The 18116-nt window shown below is 40.6% G+C and overlaps 1 protein-coding gene across 2 annotated transcripts; it reads right to left on the bottom strand.

The window, feature by feature from the left end:
• Positions 1-9566: 9566 nt before the first annotated feature.
• Positions 9567-18113, bottom strand: camkk1b (calcium/calmodulin-dependent protein kinase kinase 1, alpha b). 2 transcript variants are annotated; one of them, XM_058081056.1, is made up of 16 exons: positions 17898-18113; positions 16601-16648; positions 16086-16139; positions 15924-15975; positions 15706-15848; positions 15596-15632; positions 15494-15515; positions 15300-15388; positions 14821-15020; positions 14704-14757; positions 14549-14622; positions 14354-14441; positions 14159-14287; positions 12076-12179; positions 11697-11747; positions 9567-9714 (listed from the first exon to the last, which is right to left on the bottom strand). In XM_058081056.1, exons 1-16 carry the CDS (start codon positions 18111-18113, stop codon positions 9621-9623), a joined length of 1455 nt encoding a protein of 484 aa, XP_057937039.1. In that variant the 3' UTR covers positions 9567-9620. The 2 variants fall into 2 exon arrangements, with proteins under 2 accessions (XP_057937039.1, XP_057937041.1); XM_058081058.1 differs by lacking the exon at positions 11697-11747 and having other exon boundaries at positions 9581-9714.
• Between the last annotated feature and the right edge of the window lie 3 nt (positions 18114-18116).

The following is an 18116-nucleotide window of genomic DNA, read 5'->3' on the forward strand; positions in this document are numbered from 1 at the left end:
CTGTGTGGAGTTTGCATGTTCTCCCCGTGCATGCGTGGGTTTTCTCCGGGTACTCCGGTTTCCTCCCACATTCCAAAAACATGCTAGGTTAATTGGCGACTCCAAATTGTCCATAGGTATGAATGTGAGTGTGAATGGTTGTTTGTCTATATGTGCCCTGTGATTGGCTGGCGACCAGTCCAGGGTGTACCCTGCCTTACGCCCAAAGACAGCTGGGATAGGCTCCAGCACCCCCCGCGACCCTCGTGAGGAAAAAGCGGTAGAAAATGAATGAATGAATGTTATGTTCCGTAATCGCAGAAGGGGCCTTAAAGATTGTCCGCAAATGATGTCACCGTCATGACTCCGCCTCCGTGAGCGTACAGTTACGTTATTTCACCAGCTGCTTTGCGTTTATTTTTAGTGTCGAAAAAAGTCAAGACTCAAGTTGCATGGAACCCCCTTTAAAGCCGCCAAAAATAGCCTCAACTACTTTTTATTTATCACTCATCGCCTTTTTTAAATTGATTCTTGATTTGTTCTTTTTTCTTCTTTGTGTGTCGTGAGAACTCGTGGATTGGTTTGAAGCTGACCTAGAAGGCTGTGAGGGTTTTTATTGGCCATCTGCTGCTTATTAAAGTTATTTTGGTTATCTGTATTATCCTTTATTTTCCATTTTGCTCATTTTTGGTGGCAATTGACCTCTTTTGTATAACTTTGTGTTGCAGATCCCAGCATAGTCATGCACATTCACATTTATAATCCACTCCATAAATAAGCCGTTTGTCCTGCAGAACCACATTTCATTCACCCCAAGTCCATAATATATGTGATAGCAAAGCTTAAAATGTACATATGTAGCGTACATATACTGTATGTAGGTTGAGCTGAAGTAACAACGTGAGTGCTGGAAGAAGCTGGCTTTGGTTGGATCAACTTTGAGTTAAGTTAATACAAGTTAATATAATATAAGATATAATATAAAGTTGTTACTGGAGCGCTAATAGGAAAGCAGCGTCCATTCTGTAGACACGGCTTGGGGAAACTCCGTCACTGACACTCCGTCACAAGCTGGGGGCTCGGTGCTACCCCCCAGCTGCCTGCGGAGCTCCAGAACCCTCCAATTGCTAGTACTGTAATAATTACAGCAGTCACTTTCATTGCAAATGCTGATCCAAAATCAGAGGAGAACACCACCGTTTTTGGAGGGGGGCGGGGCGTGAGACATTTTTAGGGCGTATCATTTACTTACAGTTTTTCCACCATTGGCTCATGGTTCCGGAAAGTAATCTCCATGGAAAGCCAGGATTTACTGGGTTGCCGGGTTTGGTGTAAGCCTCCTGGATTTCATTCTGGAGACATGACCAAATGAGTCAAATCAGCAGTACAGAACATTCTAGAACAGGGGTGGGAAAACTTTTTGACTCGCGGGCCGCATTGAGGAGGGGGGGGGGGGGCAGACTATATATTTTACACGTAACAGTCCACCTGGTATTATTGTATCTGTAAAATTGTCATGCAATCTGCTATTATTATTTATTATTTTATATTTATATTTAAATATTTTAAAAATAATAAAATACTATAATAATTAAAATAAATTAAAATAATAATTATTATATTATTATTATGTAAAATGTGCAAATATAACAATATTATTATATATAATTAATATAATAATTAGCATTAATATAATAAATATAATATCATAATAGTTATAATAATAATATAATAATTATTATTTTAATTTTTATTATTATTATGTGCTTGTGTCTCTTTGGCACTTTGTAAACAACAGACCATGTCAAACAACAAAATTGATACAACCATCAAAAGGTTGGCTCAGGCCATGATGCCAGGTTGTATGTTGAGTTTAAATGAAATACTTTTGAAAGATTGGGCGGGCCGTATTCAAACACTTGGTGGGCCGGATGTGGCCCCCGGGCCGTAGTTTGCCCACCCCTGTTCTAGAAGCAAGACAAGGCTTTTATGCCGATAGTAGAAAATTGAGCGTTAAAGAATAAGAATACATATTATTTTTCCTGCAACAAATGTGGCATTTCAGTGTGCCAGTTTTTTTTTTTTTGTATCATTTCATGATTGATGAGCTGAAGCTGTACACTATAGCCGAGTACCCCCCCACCCCCACCCCCCTCCACCCCACCCCACCCCACGGACTGCAGCCTCTTGCAGCACTTCTCACCAGATGAAATTCTGCACTTTGAGCGGTCACCACGCCAGCCAATCGTAGAGAAGCTCACCCGTCACCTCCACCAATCAGCAGGCTGTTGCTAGGGCTATAAAAAAAATTGCTCCTTTCTCGCTGCATGGCTTTGACAACTATTGCATCTTGTGAAAAGGAAAAAAAATAGGGCGCGCTATTAGGATTCCGCACCAGGCTGTGTTTTAATGCTCGGCTACACACAACAGGGAGACGTTTGGGACGTTTTGTGGCATCACGTGACCAGCCCCAAGGCACTCTGGGAACAAGTCATGGAAGCCTAAATGAATCCCTAGCATGTAGAAATTCAATTTACTTTTTATTTATTTATTGTCCTGTCCCGCCTTTGGGGCAGATATTATTCATCTAAATGCCAGGGAAAAGGAATTCTAGTCATGTGCTTTTATTTATGTCGACATTGGTTTACATAAGGGCTGCACGGCGGTCGAGTGGTTAGCGTGCAGACCTCACAGCTAGGAGACCAGGGTTCAATTCCATCCTCGGCCATCTCTGTGTGGAGTTTGCATGTTTTCCTCATGCTCCGGGTACTCCGGTTTCCTCCCACATTCCAAAAACATGCTAGGTTAATTGGTGACTCCAAATTGTCCATAGGTATGAATGTGAGTGTGAATGGTTGTTTGTCTATACGTGCCCTGTGATTGGCTGGCCACCAGTCCAGGGTGTACCCCGCCTCTCGCCCAAAGACAGCTGGGATAGGCTCCAGCACCCCTCGTGAGGATAATAAGCAGTAGAAAATGAATGAATGAATGGTTTACATAATGCACAGGACCAACTGAGGATTTTTTAAAAATGTCCATGTTCAAATGAAATCTTGGTTTAAAAATAGCATTTTGTGATTTGTGGTGGCCCTTTAAGGTTGGAGGACACGTATGTTAGCAACAGTGAAATACATGTGGTACTTTGCTTTTTAGCCTTACAGCCAATCAAACATATTCAAATTCTCCTCGTAACCGAAGTCATTGATCGCTAACTATAAGACCTCCACCAAGCCATATTGTTATTTACACCATAAATATTAGACTTACATTTATTTTATCTATTCATTTACATTCCTTGACCATGGAAACATACCATGGAAGTGTTATTGAATCAAAATTGAATTAATTATTAATTAATTAATTATTATAATTAATTATTAAAAATTATTATTATTAAAAAATAAAAAATATATTATTAAAAATTAATTAATTATTATTAATTATTGAATTAAAACAATGCTAAGATTGCATGCTAACACCTAGCATAGGTGCCTATAAGTGTCTACTTCAGAAAATGCTAAAGATTTTTTAGCATGCTAATATGTTACACCTAGCATGATAGTGGTATTGTCTCCTTAAGTTAATATTCATGAAATTTTAAAAAATGCGACTATCCCCGTTACCATGCGAACATCTAGCATCATTTTGTCTACCTATGAAAATGGATAAAAATGCTACTATGCTAATTTTAGCATGTCATCAATGATAACAAGCTTATGTTCATATGCTAACACCGAGCATGTTAGTGTGTAACCATCAAAACAACCAAAAATGCTACTATGCTAATATTAGCATGCTAGAAATGGTAAAATATCAACTTTAGCATCCTAATACCTAACATGATATTGGTCTTTATATAAGTGTCTACCCATGAAAATAGCAAAACAAACTAGTATGCTAACATTAGCATGCTAGCAATGCTAAGGTTAGCATGTCAACACGATAGCATAATGTACCAGAAAGGCTAAACCATTTTTTTTCCAGATATACGCAGGCAAAAACATAACCGCTACGCTGTGCTTGCGTTTTGTGCTGCACTTGGTGGAGGTAATAATGACTTACTCGCGTTTAATTAGCGTTTTAATCGCTCATTAGCTCCCCTTGTGGCCACAGACAAAGATGCATGCAGAAATGCCACAATTAGACAAAAAACGATACCAATCATTCATTCATTCATTTTCTACCGCTTTTTCCTCACGAGAGTCGCGGGGGGTGCTGGAGCCTATCCCAGCTGTCTTCGGGCGTAAGGCGGGGTACACCCTGGACTGGTGGCCAGCCAATCACAGGGCACATATAGACAAACAACCATTCACACTCACATTCATACCTACGGACAATTTGGAGTCGGCAATTAACCTAGCATGTTTTTGGAATGTGGGAGGAAACCGGAGTACCCGGAGAAAACCCACGCATGCACGGGGAGAACATGCAAACTCCACACAGAGATGCCCGATTGAACCCTGGTCTCCTAGCTGTGAGGTCTGCGCGCTAACCCCTAGACCACCGTGCCGCCCGGTATGGAAAATCACACTTTAACGTAAGCATGGCTCATTTTAGGCTCCTGTCAGTGTATAGTACATTTCACACAGAACGCCTTGCGGAAGTTTACTGACGTGACTAAACATCTCAAAGATGCACAGAAGATCAGATGAGAAGAACTCCAGAAATATCCCAGCATCAGACGTGGGGGAAAGGAGAGAGAAAAAGCGAGGGGACGATGTGAGACAGCTCTATAAATAACCCCCCCCCCCCCCCCCCCCCCCCTGCCTGCAGCCTGTGAGGAGACACTAAGTAGACCAAAGACATCAAAGTGACAACCACTCTCTACTTCCAGTCTCGGCGGCTGCAGAAAAAAAAAAAAAAGAAACAAAAACCGCGCCCGATTCATTGATTCCCGCCACACGAGGAGCAACACGAGTGACGTGACACAGCAGGAAATGACACGCTGAGATGATTAATGGCGTCAAATATGTGCCGTGTGTGTCTTTGGGGTTTGATGCCGTCATTGCTGCAACGCCAAGTCAAGACGCAAGCACACAGAGACGGCGGCTGCAACATGAATTATTCACGCTCCCATTTGGACTTTGTATTATTTATACCACGTTGAAGAGGAAGGCTTTAAGAGACTATTTCAAGGAGCACTTGTGTGGGTGAGGCCTGTGACTGAACAGACTCAGGTTTGAATCCCTCAAATGGGACAGGTCCTCCTGGTTGGGTTGCATTCAGGGAGATTAAAAAAATATATGAAGAGCTTGCAACCAAAAGGCGCTAAATCCATTTTGACTGATTTCGAGAAAATCAATGATTTTTAATTACGCACATATCAATCTATTTTTGGTCATCAAGTCTATATTGCAAATGAAAGAGCTATCAATATAGGTCATAAAAATGCATGCTATAAAAATCCTGCACACACCATGTATTTTATATATTTTTTTAAATTCATTCATTCATTCATTCATTCATTCATTTTCTACCGCTTTTTCCTCACGAGGGTCGCGGGGGGTGCTGGAGCCTATCCCAGCTGTCTTCGGGCGAGAGGCGGGGTACACCCTGGACTGGTCGCCAGCCAATCACAGGGCACATATAGACAAACAACCATTCACACTCACATTCATACCTATGGACAATTTGGAGTCGCTAATTAACCTAGCATGTTTTTGGAATGTGGGAGGAAACCGGAGTACCCGGAGAAAACCCACGCATGCACGGGGAGAACATGCAAACTCCACACAGAGATGGCCGAGGGCGGGGACCGAACCCTGGTCTCCTAGCTGTGAGGTCTGCGCACTTCTAATCTAATTTTCTGCTTGCAAAATGAGAAAAACATAAAAATGAGCATTTTAAGTCAATTGCATGGTGCATAACATGGAAGTACAGGCTTGACTTCTCTTTGCGGGTGAATCATCATGGATGTGGGCACAAGGGATTCCCCATGAAAAATAAAGGAATGTTGCAGGGTGGAAGAAGACATTATAAAATATACAAGAGGGGTAAAAAAAAAGACAAAAATTGCCATTTCATAAAGACAGGGAAAGAGGAAAAAAAGAAACAGCTTACTTCTATGCACAAGTGAGGTATTTTGTGCTGTTGCATGGCAACTGTTTCCACAGAAATCTTCCCTGAGAAACACACTGAATTGCAGCAGCAGCAGCACAGGGAGTACGGACAAACACCACGGCTGCAAACTACAAAAACAATAGCAGACATATTGTTACATGATCAAATCAGAGTCAAGCTTCTATTATTATCTTGGCACTTCGAGACGCACCAGTGATGCATCCGCAGCTTGAAATATTGCTGATCACGCTCCTTTTTTGGAAAGCGATGACGACTGGCAGTCCACTCCGGTTCGGGGATGATTTGTGCAGCATCACGCTCCTCCCAGCATCCGTGTCTTACAGTAGAAGCAACAAAAAACAACACACCCAGCCTGCAAAATACAAGCACGCAAGGAATATATGAGCATTGAGATGAATCATCGTTTCAAGGGTTATCGGAATCATCCGGATAGTATTCGCAGAGCTCACTTTTTTCATTCATTCATTCATTTTCTACCGCTTTTCCTCACGAGGGTCGCGGGGGTGCTGGAGCCTATCCCAGCTGTCTTCGGGCGAGAGGCGGGGTACACCCTGGACTGGTGGCCAGCCAATCACAGGGCACATATAGACAAACAACCATTCACACTCACATTCATACCTATGGACAATTTGGAGTGGCCAATTAACCTAGCATGTTTTTGGAATGTGGGAGGAAACCGGAGTACCCGGAGAAAACCCACACATGCACGGGAGAACATGCAAACTCCACACAGAGATGCCCGAGGGTGGAATTAAACCCTGGTCTCCTAGCTGTGAGGTCTGCGCGCTAACCCCTAGATCACCGTGCCGCCCACATTTGATGTTGTCCGTGGAATTCAACTGTTATTTTTGTTGTCATCGTTATATCCGCCCAAAGAAATGTACCTTTAGTTATACCAGACATTAAAATCGGTCAATAAACGGAATATATTTTCCGTGACTGAAAATGTGTGATTTATTTGTAATAAACATTTGCAAATATGTCACAAAAAATATTCTTTCTTGTTGTCATTATGGGGTGTCTGCAATATTGAGGGAAAACAGGTTTCTATTGAATTAATAAGGCTGGTTCATAAAGTGAAAGAAATGAAGCTCTGTAAATACATGCATTGTAGTACTACTCCAGTAGTTGACTTCCACAGTACATCGCCCATCAAACTGCATTTAGATTGCTCTTGGTACGGCATAACATCCCAATCTAATGCAAAACTGCTTAGTCATCAACTTAAAGCCTCGCAAAGAAAATGGCCTGCAAGCATTATTGTGAAAATGGAACATCCCGGTTCCTGTGGAAGAGCATTAGCGAGGGAGAATGAACACCAGTATGATGTGTCATAGAAGAGTTTCAGCTAAAAAGAAAGGAAAGGTATACAAAACTGTGGTGGGACCTGCCATGTTGTTTGGTCTACAGCAGGGGTGGGCAAACTACGGCCCGGGAGCCACATCCGGCCCGCCAAGTGTTTCAATATGGCCCGCCTGTTTTTTCCAAATATTTCATTTGAACTCAACGTACAACCTGGCATCGTGGCTTGGGCCAATTTTTTGATGGTTGAGGTAGCTGCTTTATCAATTTCGTTATTTGATGTGGTCTGTTACAAAATGCTCCTGTAAAAAGGGACACAAGCACATAATAATAATAATAATAATGTTGTCAATAATGATAATAATACTACTATTATATTAATATTGTTGTTAATAATATTAATATAATAATATATATATTAATATATTAATATATATTAATATTGTTGTTAATAATATTAATATAATAATGGTAGTAATATTACAAAATACTCCTGGAAAAAGGAGCACAAGCACAATAATAGTAATACAAATAATGATAATAATACTACTATTATATTAATATTGTTGTTAATAATATTAATATAATAATGGTAGTAATATTATTATAACAAAATAATAATAATAATAATAACATTACTATAACTAATAATAATAATAATAATAATAATAATACATTGAGAAACACACTTTACATCAAATAAATGATTTCAAAGTGCACATATAGCAGATTGCATGACACTTTTACATGTAAAATATGTGTAAAAATATAGGTGTAAAAATGGACTGTTACGTGTAAAATACTACATAATCCCCCCCCCGTCAATTTTGTTAAATCAATGCGGCCCGCGAGTCAAAAAGTTTGCCCACCCCTGGTCTAGAGACAGGAAGCAGAACTGGAGGTAAAAGAGACGAGGATGCTGATGTTCTCAATGGGAGTGACCAGGATGGATAGGATCAGGAAGGAGTACCTCAGAGGGACATTACATGTTAGAGGTGTGTTAGCGGTTTCGAAATGCATCCGTACAGTCAATTTATCTGACGAGTCAGCCATGTATGCAACCACCACCAGGGGACATATATCAAGAAACTACACACCAAAAAAATCCAAAGGGATTTAGACAAAGGGTGAAACGTCTTCAACAAACAAGAAAAGTCCAGTTGCCTCCATTCAACCTTTATGGACTACCCTGACCCGGATGACTGACAATCTTGGCGTACAAATACCGCCATCTAGTGTTTCACAGTCAAAACGACAGCCACACACAACACACAACAGCCATGGATGGCTGAGATCATGTCTTTATTATAGTAGGAAAATGTAAACAAATATTTTTTACACAGAACAATGTCTGGAACAAACACCCAAGAAAGCATAATTACCATAAATGTCAACATTTCCATTATAAAATTAGAAAAATGTTCTATGAAAATAACACTGGTCTATAAGCAAAATGCTTCCGGAACAAAAATAGCAACATTTGTCTTGGTTTAGGTCACTAGTAAAGAAAAAGTAAGTCAGAAGTGCAGGCTGCAAAATGGGAAATTTATGCAAAATAAGAAAGAAAAAAAAAAAGCTACTGAAGCCAAAAAGTTGTTTTAAATGATACTATGTTTTGTTTTTCATAAGATATTAAATCACCTGATGTTTAAGATATTTGCTGTTCATTTCCTAACAGATAAAGAAGTGCAACGTAAATATTTTCAAATATGAATGTTATTTTTAAGCAAAAATGCCCAAGTCTATTGTATAAAATGATGCATATTTGATGTAAAACTATTCCATTAAATATCCTGATTACAAAAGCCAACCAGAACAACTGATTTTCAACACATCTTATCAAAATAATTGAGATTTTGCCACTTTTTTCTCAGAGGCAGACGGAGTCCTCAGATTTGTAGACCAGTGTAAGAGGAAATGAGTTATTTTTCGTGTGTGCCTCTTTTATTTTGGGCTGACCTTGCTAACCACCGGCTGCTCCGGAAAGAATTCTTTCCCCAAGAAAAGTTGAAATCAGTGAAAGTATTAACAGGGAATGGTGCCAGGAAAGAAGGGCAACATGTGGTCATTTCCTGTGAAAATCGGAGGGTTGACACGTACGGTAATTACTTGACTTGACCTCATTGCCTTCCTTGTCTGACTGTTGTGTCCGCTCATGTCACGGCGCCGCCTTTACGTCGCTAATCGTCTTTGCTAGCGTGAGAAACAGATGAAACAATGGCAACAGGGTAAAAACAATAACAACACCAACAAGGGTCTCATGCTTCCTTGTCATCCGTGCAGTCTGTGAACGCATCGTCTTCATACAAGTCCTCCAGCTCGCCGTCCCTGCTGCCGTCATGGCTGACATTCCTGTGGAGCGACCAGATGCTTCTGAGTCATGAATATGAGGGCTGGGCGAGGATGTGGAGGAGTTGGGATTGAGGATGAGGATTCAGCTCAGTTGGGAATGAGAATCATTGAGAATGAGTGTGAGGGATGGGAAGTTGGGATGAGGGAAAAAAAGGATAAGAATGGAGATGGAGCATTAATAAAGATTTTGCTGATTTTGCATTTGAAGATAAGATGAGGAGACGTTAGGATGAGGATGAGAAACGTTTGTGGGTGAGGGGCAAAAAACTGGGATAGGATGAGAAAAAAATGTGGGTAACTGGAAGAAGGATGAGGACAATTTTGGAATGAGGCTAAGGGAAAGCTGGGAGTGGGGATGCAAATGAGGAGGAGTGAACGGGGATGAGGATGAGTAGAAGACGGGATGAGAATAAATTGGGAATGAGGAGGAGGGAAAGCTGCGATGGGTGAAAAAAAGCTGGAATGGGGATGAGGAAAAACGGGATGAGATTGACAACGATGTGTTAAATGGATGGAAATAAGCATGAAGTTATGATGAGGAAGCTGGGAATGAAAGGAAGTCGGAGATAAATTGGGATGGCCATGAAAAGTTAGCATGTGGATGAGAAAAAGGAATTAACAGGGATAATGATTATTAGTAAATGCAAATCAGGATGAGGAGAAGTTGGAGATGAGAAATTGGGATAGAAAAAGAGGAGGACAAGACAATAACGTGGATGACAATAACTTGGACTTGAAGAAGTATTACTTGGAGTATGATAATTTCAGACAATGATGAGAGTAAAAAGTTGGGGTAAGCATGAAGCGAAAGTGGGGATGAGGAATTTTGTCCATGATTGTTAGGGTCAACAGCAACAGGTTGGGTATGAGCATGAGGAGAAACTAGTGATGAAAATATTTGGCCATGATAATTAAGGACAGTAGTAAATAGTTGGGCATGAGGAAATTTGAGCATGAGAGGTAGGCGTAATAGTAAAACTTTGGGTATGAGCATGAGGAGAAACGGGAGATGAGGACATTTGGACATGAGTGTCCGGGATAATAGTGAAGACGTTTGATAAGCATGAGGAGAAGCTGGGGATGAGGACATTTGGGCATGATAGTTATACATAACAGTAAAAAAAAAAGAGTTAAAAAGGGTTAAAAAAAAAAAAAAGTTGGAATAACCATGAGGAGAAACGGGATGATGAAATTTGGGCACAATGGTAATAACATAACAGTAAAAAAGTTGGGATAAGCATGAGGGAAAATTGGGCATCAGTGTTACGGATAATAGTAAAAAAGTTTGATAAGCATGAGGAGAAGCTGGGGACGAGGACATTTGGGCATGATAGTTATACATAACAGTAAAAAAGTAAAAAAAAAAAAAAAAGTTGGAATAACCATGAGGAGAAACGGGATGATGAAATTTGGGCACAATAGTTATAACATAACAGTAAAAAAGTTGGGATAAGCATGAGGGAAAATTGGGCATCAGTGTTACGGATAATAGTAAAAAAGTTTGATAAGCATGAGGAGAAGCTGGGGATGAGGACATTTGGGCATGATAGTTATACATAACAGTAAAAAAAAAAAAAGAGTTAAAAAGGGTTAAAAAAATCATCAGTGTTACGGATAATAGTAAAAAAGTTTGATAAGCGTGAGGAGAAACTAGCCATGAGGAGAAACTGGCCATGAGAGGTAGGCGTAATAGTAAAAAAGTTGTGTATAAGCATGAGGAGAAGCTTGGGATGAGGACATTTGGGCCTGAGTGGGATGAGAGTGAACACTTGGGTATAACCACGAGGAGGAAAATGGATTTGATGAAAAGTTAAAGATACGGATGAGAATAAATGGAAGCTGGGAATGAGGAGACGTAAGGCGGATGAGCGGGAGATCTTCAATAAACGATTGGTTCTACACGGGAGGAATGTGTTGGGAGCTTTGTGTTGTCTCTCTTGACGCTTCGGACAAGTTCATCGACATGTTGCTAAGAAATGTACCTCAAAGACGGATGAAGCAGAGGCGAGGACCCCAGCAGGCCCCAAGAACCACTGCAAGAAATACACCATTGTCGTCATCTCAGGGTGGACTTTGGCTCTTGTCTGGATATACATTGTAGCCCAGGGTGACTGACATAGAACACGTGACTGCTGAAGCACCAAGGAGAGCCTACAGTTCAGCTTCTGTGCACCATAATAAATAAATGCAGCCCAATTATGATGGCTGAGACCTGCAGATTTCCAACTGACGGAATGTATTTTTATCCAAGCATTTGCTGGCTGCTTTGCAGTTGCTGCTGTGAGGCCTAATCGCAGGGCATTAGCTGGCTGGCACTTGCCATGGGGATTTGCAGAGGGAGGCAAGAGGATGGAGACTTACATAAGAAGACCTCCGGGGGCAGACATGGACCTCTCTGCCCGTCTGGCCTGATACTCAAAGGGATTACTGAAGGAGCGCTTCCTCAGCATGGACTTTACCAGGATCTGCAGCCAGAGTCACATCCACAACGGTTCATGGAGAATAGAAACATTAGATAGAAACATTAGATAGAAACATTAGATAGAAACATTAGATAGAAACATTAGATAGAAACATTAGATAGAAACATTAGATAGATAGATAGATAGATAGAACGATAGATAGATAGATAGATAGATAGAACGATAGATAGATAGATAGATAGATAGAACGATAGATAGAACGATAGATAGAACGATAGATAGAACGATAGATAGAACGATAGATAGAACGATAGATAGAACGATAGATAGAACGATAGATAGATAGAACGATAGATAGAACGATAGATAGATAGAACGATAGATAGAACGATAGATAGATAGATAGATAGATAGATAGATAGATAGATAGATAGAACGATAGATAGATAGATAGAACGATAGAACGATAGATAGATAGAACGATAGATAGAACGATAGATAGAACGATAGAACGATAGATAGAACGATAGAACGATAGATAGATCGATCGATAGAACGATCGATAGATAGATAGATCGATCGATCGATCGATCGATCGATCGATAGATAGATAGATCGATCGATCGATCGATCGATAGATAGATAGATCGATCGATAGATAGATAGATCGATAGATAGAACGATAGATAGATCGATAGATAGAACGATAGATAGAACGATAGATAGAACGATAGATAGAACGATAGATAGAACGATAGATAGAACGATAGATAGATAGATAGATAGATAGATAGATAGAACGATAGAACGATAGAACGATAGATAGATAGATAGATAGATAGATAGATAGATAGATAGATAGATAGATAGATAGATAGATAGATCGATAGATAGATCGATAGATAGATCGATAGATAGATAGATCGATAGATAGATAGATAGATAGATCGATAGATAGATAGATAGATAGATCGATAGATAGATAGATCGATAGATAGATAGATCGATAGATAGATAGATCGATAGATCGATAGATAGATCGATAGATAGATCGATAGATAGATCGATAGATAGAACGATAGAACGATAGAACGATAGAACGATAGATAGATAGATCGATAGATAGATAGATCGATAGATCGATAGATCGATAGATCGATAGATAGATAGATCGATAGATAGATAGATAGATAGATAGATCGATAGATCGATAGATCGATAGATCGATAGATCGATAGATCGATAGATCGATAGATCGATAGATCGATAGATCGATAGATCGATAGATAGATAGATAGATAGATAGATAGATAGATAGATAGATAGATAGATAGATAGATAGATAGATCGATAGATCGATAGATAGATAGATAGATAGATAGATAGATAGATAGATAGATAGATAGATAGATAGATAGATAGATCGATAGATCGATAGATCGATAGATCGATAGATCGATAGATCGATAGATCGATAGATCGATAGATCGATAGATCGATAGATCGATCGATCGATCGATCGATCGATCGATCGATCGATCGATAGATCGATAGATCGATAGATCGATAGATCGATCGATAGATAGATAGATAGATAGATAGATAGATAGATAGATAGATCGATAGATCGATAGATCGATCGATAGATCGATAGATCGATAGATAGATAGATAGATAGATAGATAGATCGATAGATAGATAGATAGATAGATAGATAGATAGATAGATAGATAGATAGATAGATCGATAGATCGATAGATCGATAGATCGATAGATCGATAGATAGATAGATAGATAGATAGATAGATAGCCTGGCTCCCATATAATAACAGACACAAAAGAAGATAAGTAATAATAAATAATAATAATAATGTGAAGAATAAATAGATAGAATAGACACCAAATATGAACAACATAAAGTAAAGTGCAGCGTGAACAGTAAATTAATACACAAAACAATAGCAAACATGGTGGACAACGGGACATTTTCCGTGACAAAGCCGTTCTACGTAGTCACTCACCACCGCGGAGAGACTGGGGATGAGTTTGACGCTGTTCTGCACCTCCTCCTCGGTGACATCCACTGCTGTGCAGTGCTCCTCCTCCAGGGGCAGAGGATTGGTGCCGCCCTCAGTCACCCACGGGTTGAGCTGTGACCATAAACGTCCCATGAACGCCACACACCTTGTCTGGTTCACAGCTCTGTTGGAGCTCACCTTGATTTCAGGGATGGTGATTCTAGTTTCAGGGTTCTTGTCCAACATGTTCTCAATGAGGTGCTTTAGTTCAGCACTTATTGGTGGACTACGGTGAGGAAAAACAGAGGGCACAACATTAAGTCCAATGATAGCAACAAATAGAGATATAAGGGGGTTCATTCTTTTCAATTCATCATTTCATTTTCTTCTTACATTTCTGGAAACTCCACAGGTTTGTTTTTGATCTTGTTATGCAGGGAGACAATGTATTCGTCATAAAAAGGGCACTGGAGGAGGAGGAGGAGGAGCAGAGAGAGGCTATTTAGTGAACGTGAGTGGCTTGGTATTCAACATGAAAGCTTGTTTACCTTCCCATAGACAAAACAGTAGAGCGTCACTCCCATCGCCCACACGTCTAAAGCCTGTAAACAAGCGCAGGTCATCAGGGTGTCACCACAATTTGGGGCTCATTACGCAATGCTCACTTTTCCGCTGAAGCCCTGCTCTTGTTCCGTCATGGTCTCCGGCGCCATGAAGGCCGGCGTCCCCGCCGAGCTTGACAGCAGGGCATCCGTGCCATCAAACTCGTTGCTGACGCCAAAGTCGGCGATCTTGACGTGGTCGTCGTCCCCCAGCAGCAGATTGGAAGGTTTGATGTCTCTGTGGATGATCTTGTGGTAGTGCACTAGGCAAGGGACAACAGCAAAGATGCTAACTATGACATTACTCCTGCATTATGTAAAAGCATGACACAAATATTTCAGCTTCATCCTGCATCCCAAAACATGCATACTAGATTGTCCATGGTGTTAATGCTACTTCATCAATACAGACTGTGGCCCACGAGTGGCTGACGACTAGTCCAGGCTATACGACTAGGCTATATATATAGCACATGACACAAAAGGACAAGGGTATAGAAAATGGATGGATGGTCCCTCGAAGAACATTTATATCAACGTACAATACTCTATTCCCAGGACGACGTCTCTGAAGTAAAAGCGAGCTTGCTCCTCCGTCAGCGGATTATCTGTGGGCACTTCCATCACTGGACTGCAGAGGGAGAGAAAAGAGAAGTTAAAAAGTTAGGTACATCAAATTGTATCTATTCTTTCTCTTGGAAACTTTAGAAGAGGACAGCCACGTGTCCCAACGTACCCTTTGGTCATCAATTCGAAGGCTTGAGGATATATGAGAAGAAGGTCATGACATTTAGCCACTGGGAGATCACTTGTTATTTTAACGGTAAACAATTCCTACCCATGTGAAGGCCATCTTCATCAGGATCATCAAGCACCTGCGCAAGCAAAATGGCTGACTGGTCGTAGTGTCAATCATACAATGTTGCAGGCGCTCCTTTTCCAACTCACCTCCACCAGCTTGACAACGTTATGGTGGTAGAGCTTCTTCAGGATAGCGATCTCCCGGTAGATCTTCTCCAGAGGCAGTATCGCTTTAGGGAAGGCCGCTGCCTCCTGCTGTTGGGAGTTTGATCCCTGTGGAGGCAGACGACCTGCAATGGATCCCAAAACATCATCACCGCAATGTCAACACGTCAGATTAAATGTACTGTTGTCGTGTTGCTCACGCAGAAATCCAAACTGCTTCATTAGCCTCTTCTTTGACACAACCTTCATGGCCTGGATGGAGGAAAATATGCTATGACATGACTATAATAAAAAAAAAGATGTTCTAGTAACCACAAATAAGTGATGTGAACCACTGAATGGGAAAACAGGCAACCACTTACATAATACTGCTCAGAGTCTTCATTGTAAGCTAATTTCACAACTCCGTAAGAACCCTAGAGTATAGAAAGCAGGAGAATATTATTAAAGTCATTTGTCATCCTTTATGGACACCATTGGTGTTCTTAGATGAATAAAAGACGGTTGGGGGGTAAAACTGTGATCTCTTTGATGTGCTCCTTAAAAAAAAACAATAAAAAGGTCAAGTGTGAGCTACCTAGCAGGCGCTACCACCGTGGCACTTGTTGGCAGTATTTTCCTTCGTATTATCATTGATAGAATATTTATAGATAATTAATATTTATAGAATATTTAGGGGAATCTGCTTTCTTGGAATCATTCCTGATGATACGGTTTAAGATGTTCTACGTTGCTCTAATGGTAGTATAAATATTGAAGCTTTTTCTACCTACATTATGCCTTTGGCGCTATTTCGCCCATATTTCTTGGTTTTATTGTATTCACAGATTGCCGCTCCTGAAAGGGAAAACAGTGCCACCCGGTGGCTGATTCTTACCTTTCCAATCTCTGCCTTCAGCTTGTACTGGTTGAGCTGGACACAATCCTACAGACAACAAAGGACAAAGCCAGTCTCATAAATGTCTTGTCTAACCCGTGTAACGCATTTTGTTGCCTGTTTATTTGGATCCATTTGTTGCTGACAGGTAAATCTCGCGATAGGTTTATGTGGCGCCGTTTGGTCACGTGGTTATGTGCCACCAATCGCTCACCGGTTAAGTATGTCGTCTTTGTCAGTATGGTGGTGGCCGTGGGGAATTAGACTTCGGATCAAACCTCTTTTCACTCTCTACAGTACAATTCTGCTTTTAATGGTTTTATAGTCAACTTGTAGGAGGCCCCTACCACAAACCGAATGTGAAAATGAAACAATAACTGTAGCATTAACTCGCTGCTTCATATCAGTGGACGTGGTTAGCCAGCATGCTGAAGCTACTAAATACTTTATCACTTTAATATTTATTACTTTATTACATTCGCTGCTATGGAAACTGTTAAGATTCAAATATAACAACGAAACCTGCTGAAGCAATGGTTTTAAATTGTACCAACTGAACACGTTTGTCATTCAAAGTGTCTAATTTGAATGTTAGTTATTGTTACTTGAATTATATACCTGTTCAACATTGCATATAACGACGGAGTATTACTAGGGCCACATGCACAAGAAAGGTAGTACATTTACAAGTAAAATATGTAATATATCTAATAAAAAGGTCAATATTACCTTTGCCCTAGGCCAGGGGTGGGCAAACTTTTTGACTCGCGGGCCGCATTGATTTAACAAACTTGATTATCATTATTATTATTATCATTATTTGTATTACTATTATTGTGCTTGTGCTCCTTTTTCCAGGAGTATTTTGTAATATTACTACCATTATTATATTAATATTATTAACAACAATATTCATATAATAGTAGTATTATTATCATTATTGACAACATTATTATTATTATTATTATGTGCTTGTGTCCCTTTTTACAGGAGCATTTTGCAACAGACCACATCAAATAACGAAATTGATAAAGCAGCTACCTCAACCATCAAAAAATTGGCCCAAGCCACGATGCCAGGTTGTATGTTGAGTTCAAATGAAATATTTGGAAAAAACAGGCGGGCCATATTGAAACACTTGGCGGGCCGGATGTGGCCCCCGGGCCGTAGTTTGCCCACCCCTGCCCTAGGCCAAAGTTCACATACGTCTCCGCTTTACATAGTAGTTGTGCGTGTATTTTATGTAAACCGGTGTTACACTTGCACACAATGAGTGGGTGTGTGTGTCACCCCTCACGTCAGCGTCCGTGATGGACACCCGCTTGGTCTCAATTGTTGGCTGCCGGCTGATGCGGCTCCCTCGCTCTTGCAGAGACATCTTCCTGTCGGAGAGCCGCGCTCGGTGGGAGGTTGTGGGCCGGTAGCCATTGGGCGTGGTGGCGCGGCTGGAGGCCACGTTCATGGCCGCCACGAGGTCAGCCAGCTCGCCGTGGTGTTCAGAGTCGGCACTCATGAT

This window comes from Doryrhamphus excisus, chromosome 8, assembly GCF_030265055.1.
Source record: "Doryrhamphus excisus isolate RoL2022-K1 chromosome 8, RoL_Dexc_1.0, whole genome shotgun sequence".
NCBI classification, from domain to species: Eukaryota; Metazoa; Chordata; class Actinopteri; order Syngnathiformes; family Syngnathidae; genus Doryrhamphus; species Doryrhamphus excisus.

Excerpts from the sequence above, each read along its gene's own strand:
- camkk1b (XM_058081056.1), bottom strand. The coding sequence starts at position 18,113 with ATGAGTGCCGACTCTGAACACCACGGCGAGCTGGCTGACCTCGTGGCG. Across the intron at positions 14,288-14,353 it reads TCACCATCCCTGAAATCAAG|CTCAACCCGTGGGTGACTGA; the intron begins GTGAGCTCCAAC and ends TTATGGTCACAG. Across the intron at positions 9,715-11,696 it reads CTGCTTCATCCGTCTTTGAG|GAATGTCAGCCATGACGGCA; the intron begins GTACATTTCTTA and ends GTCGCTCCACAG.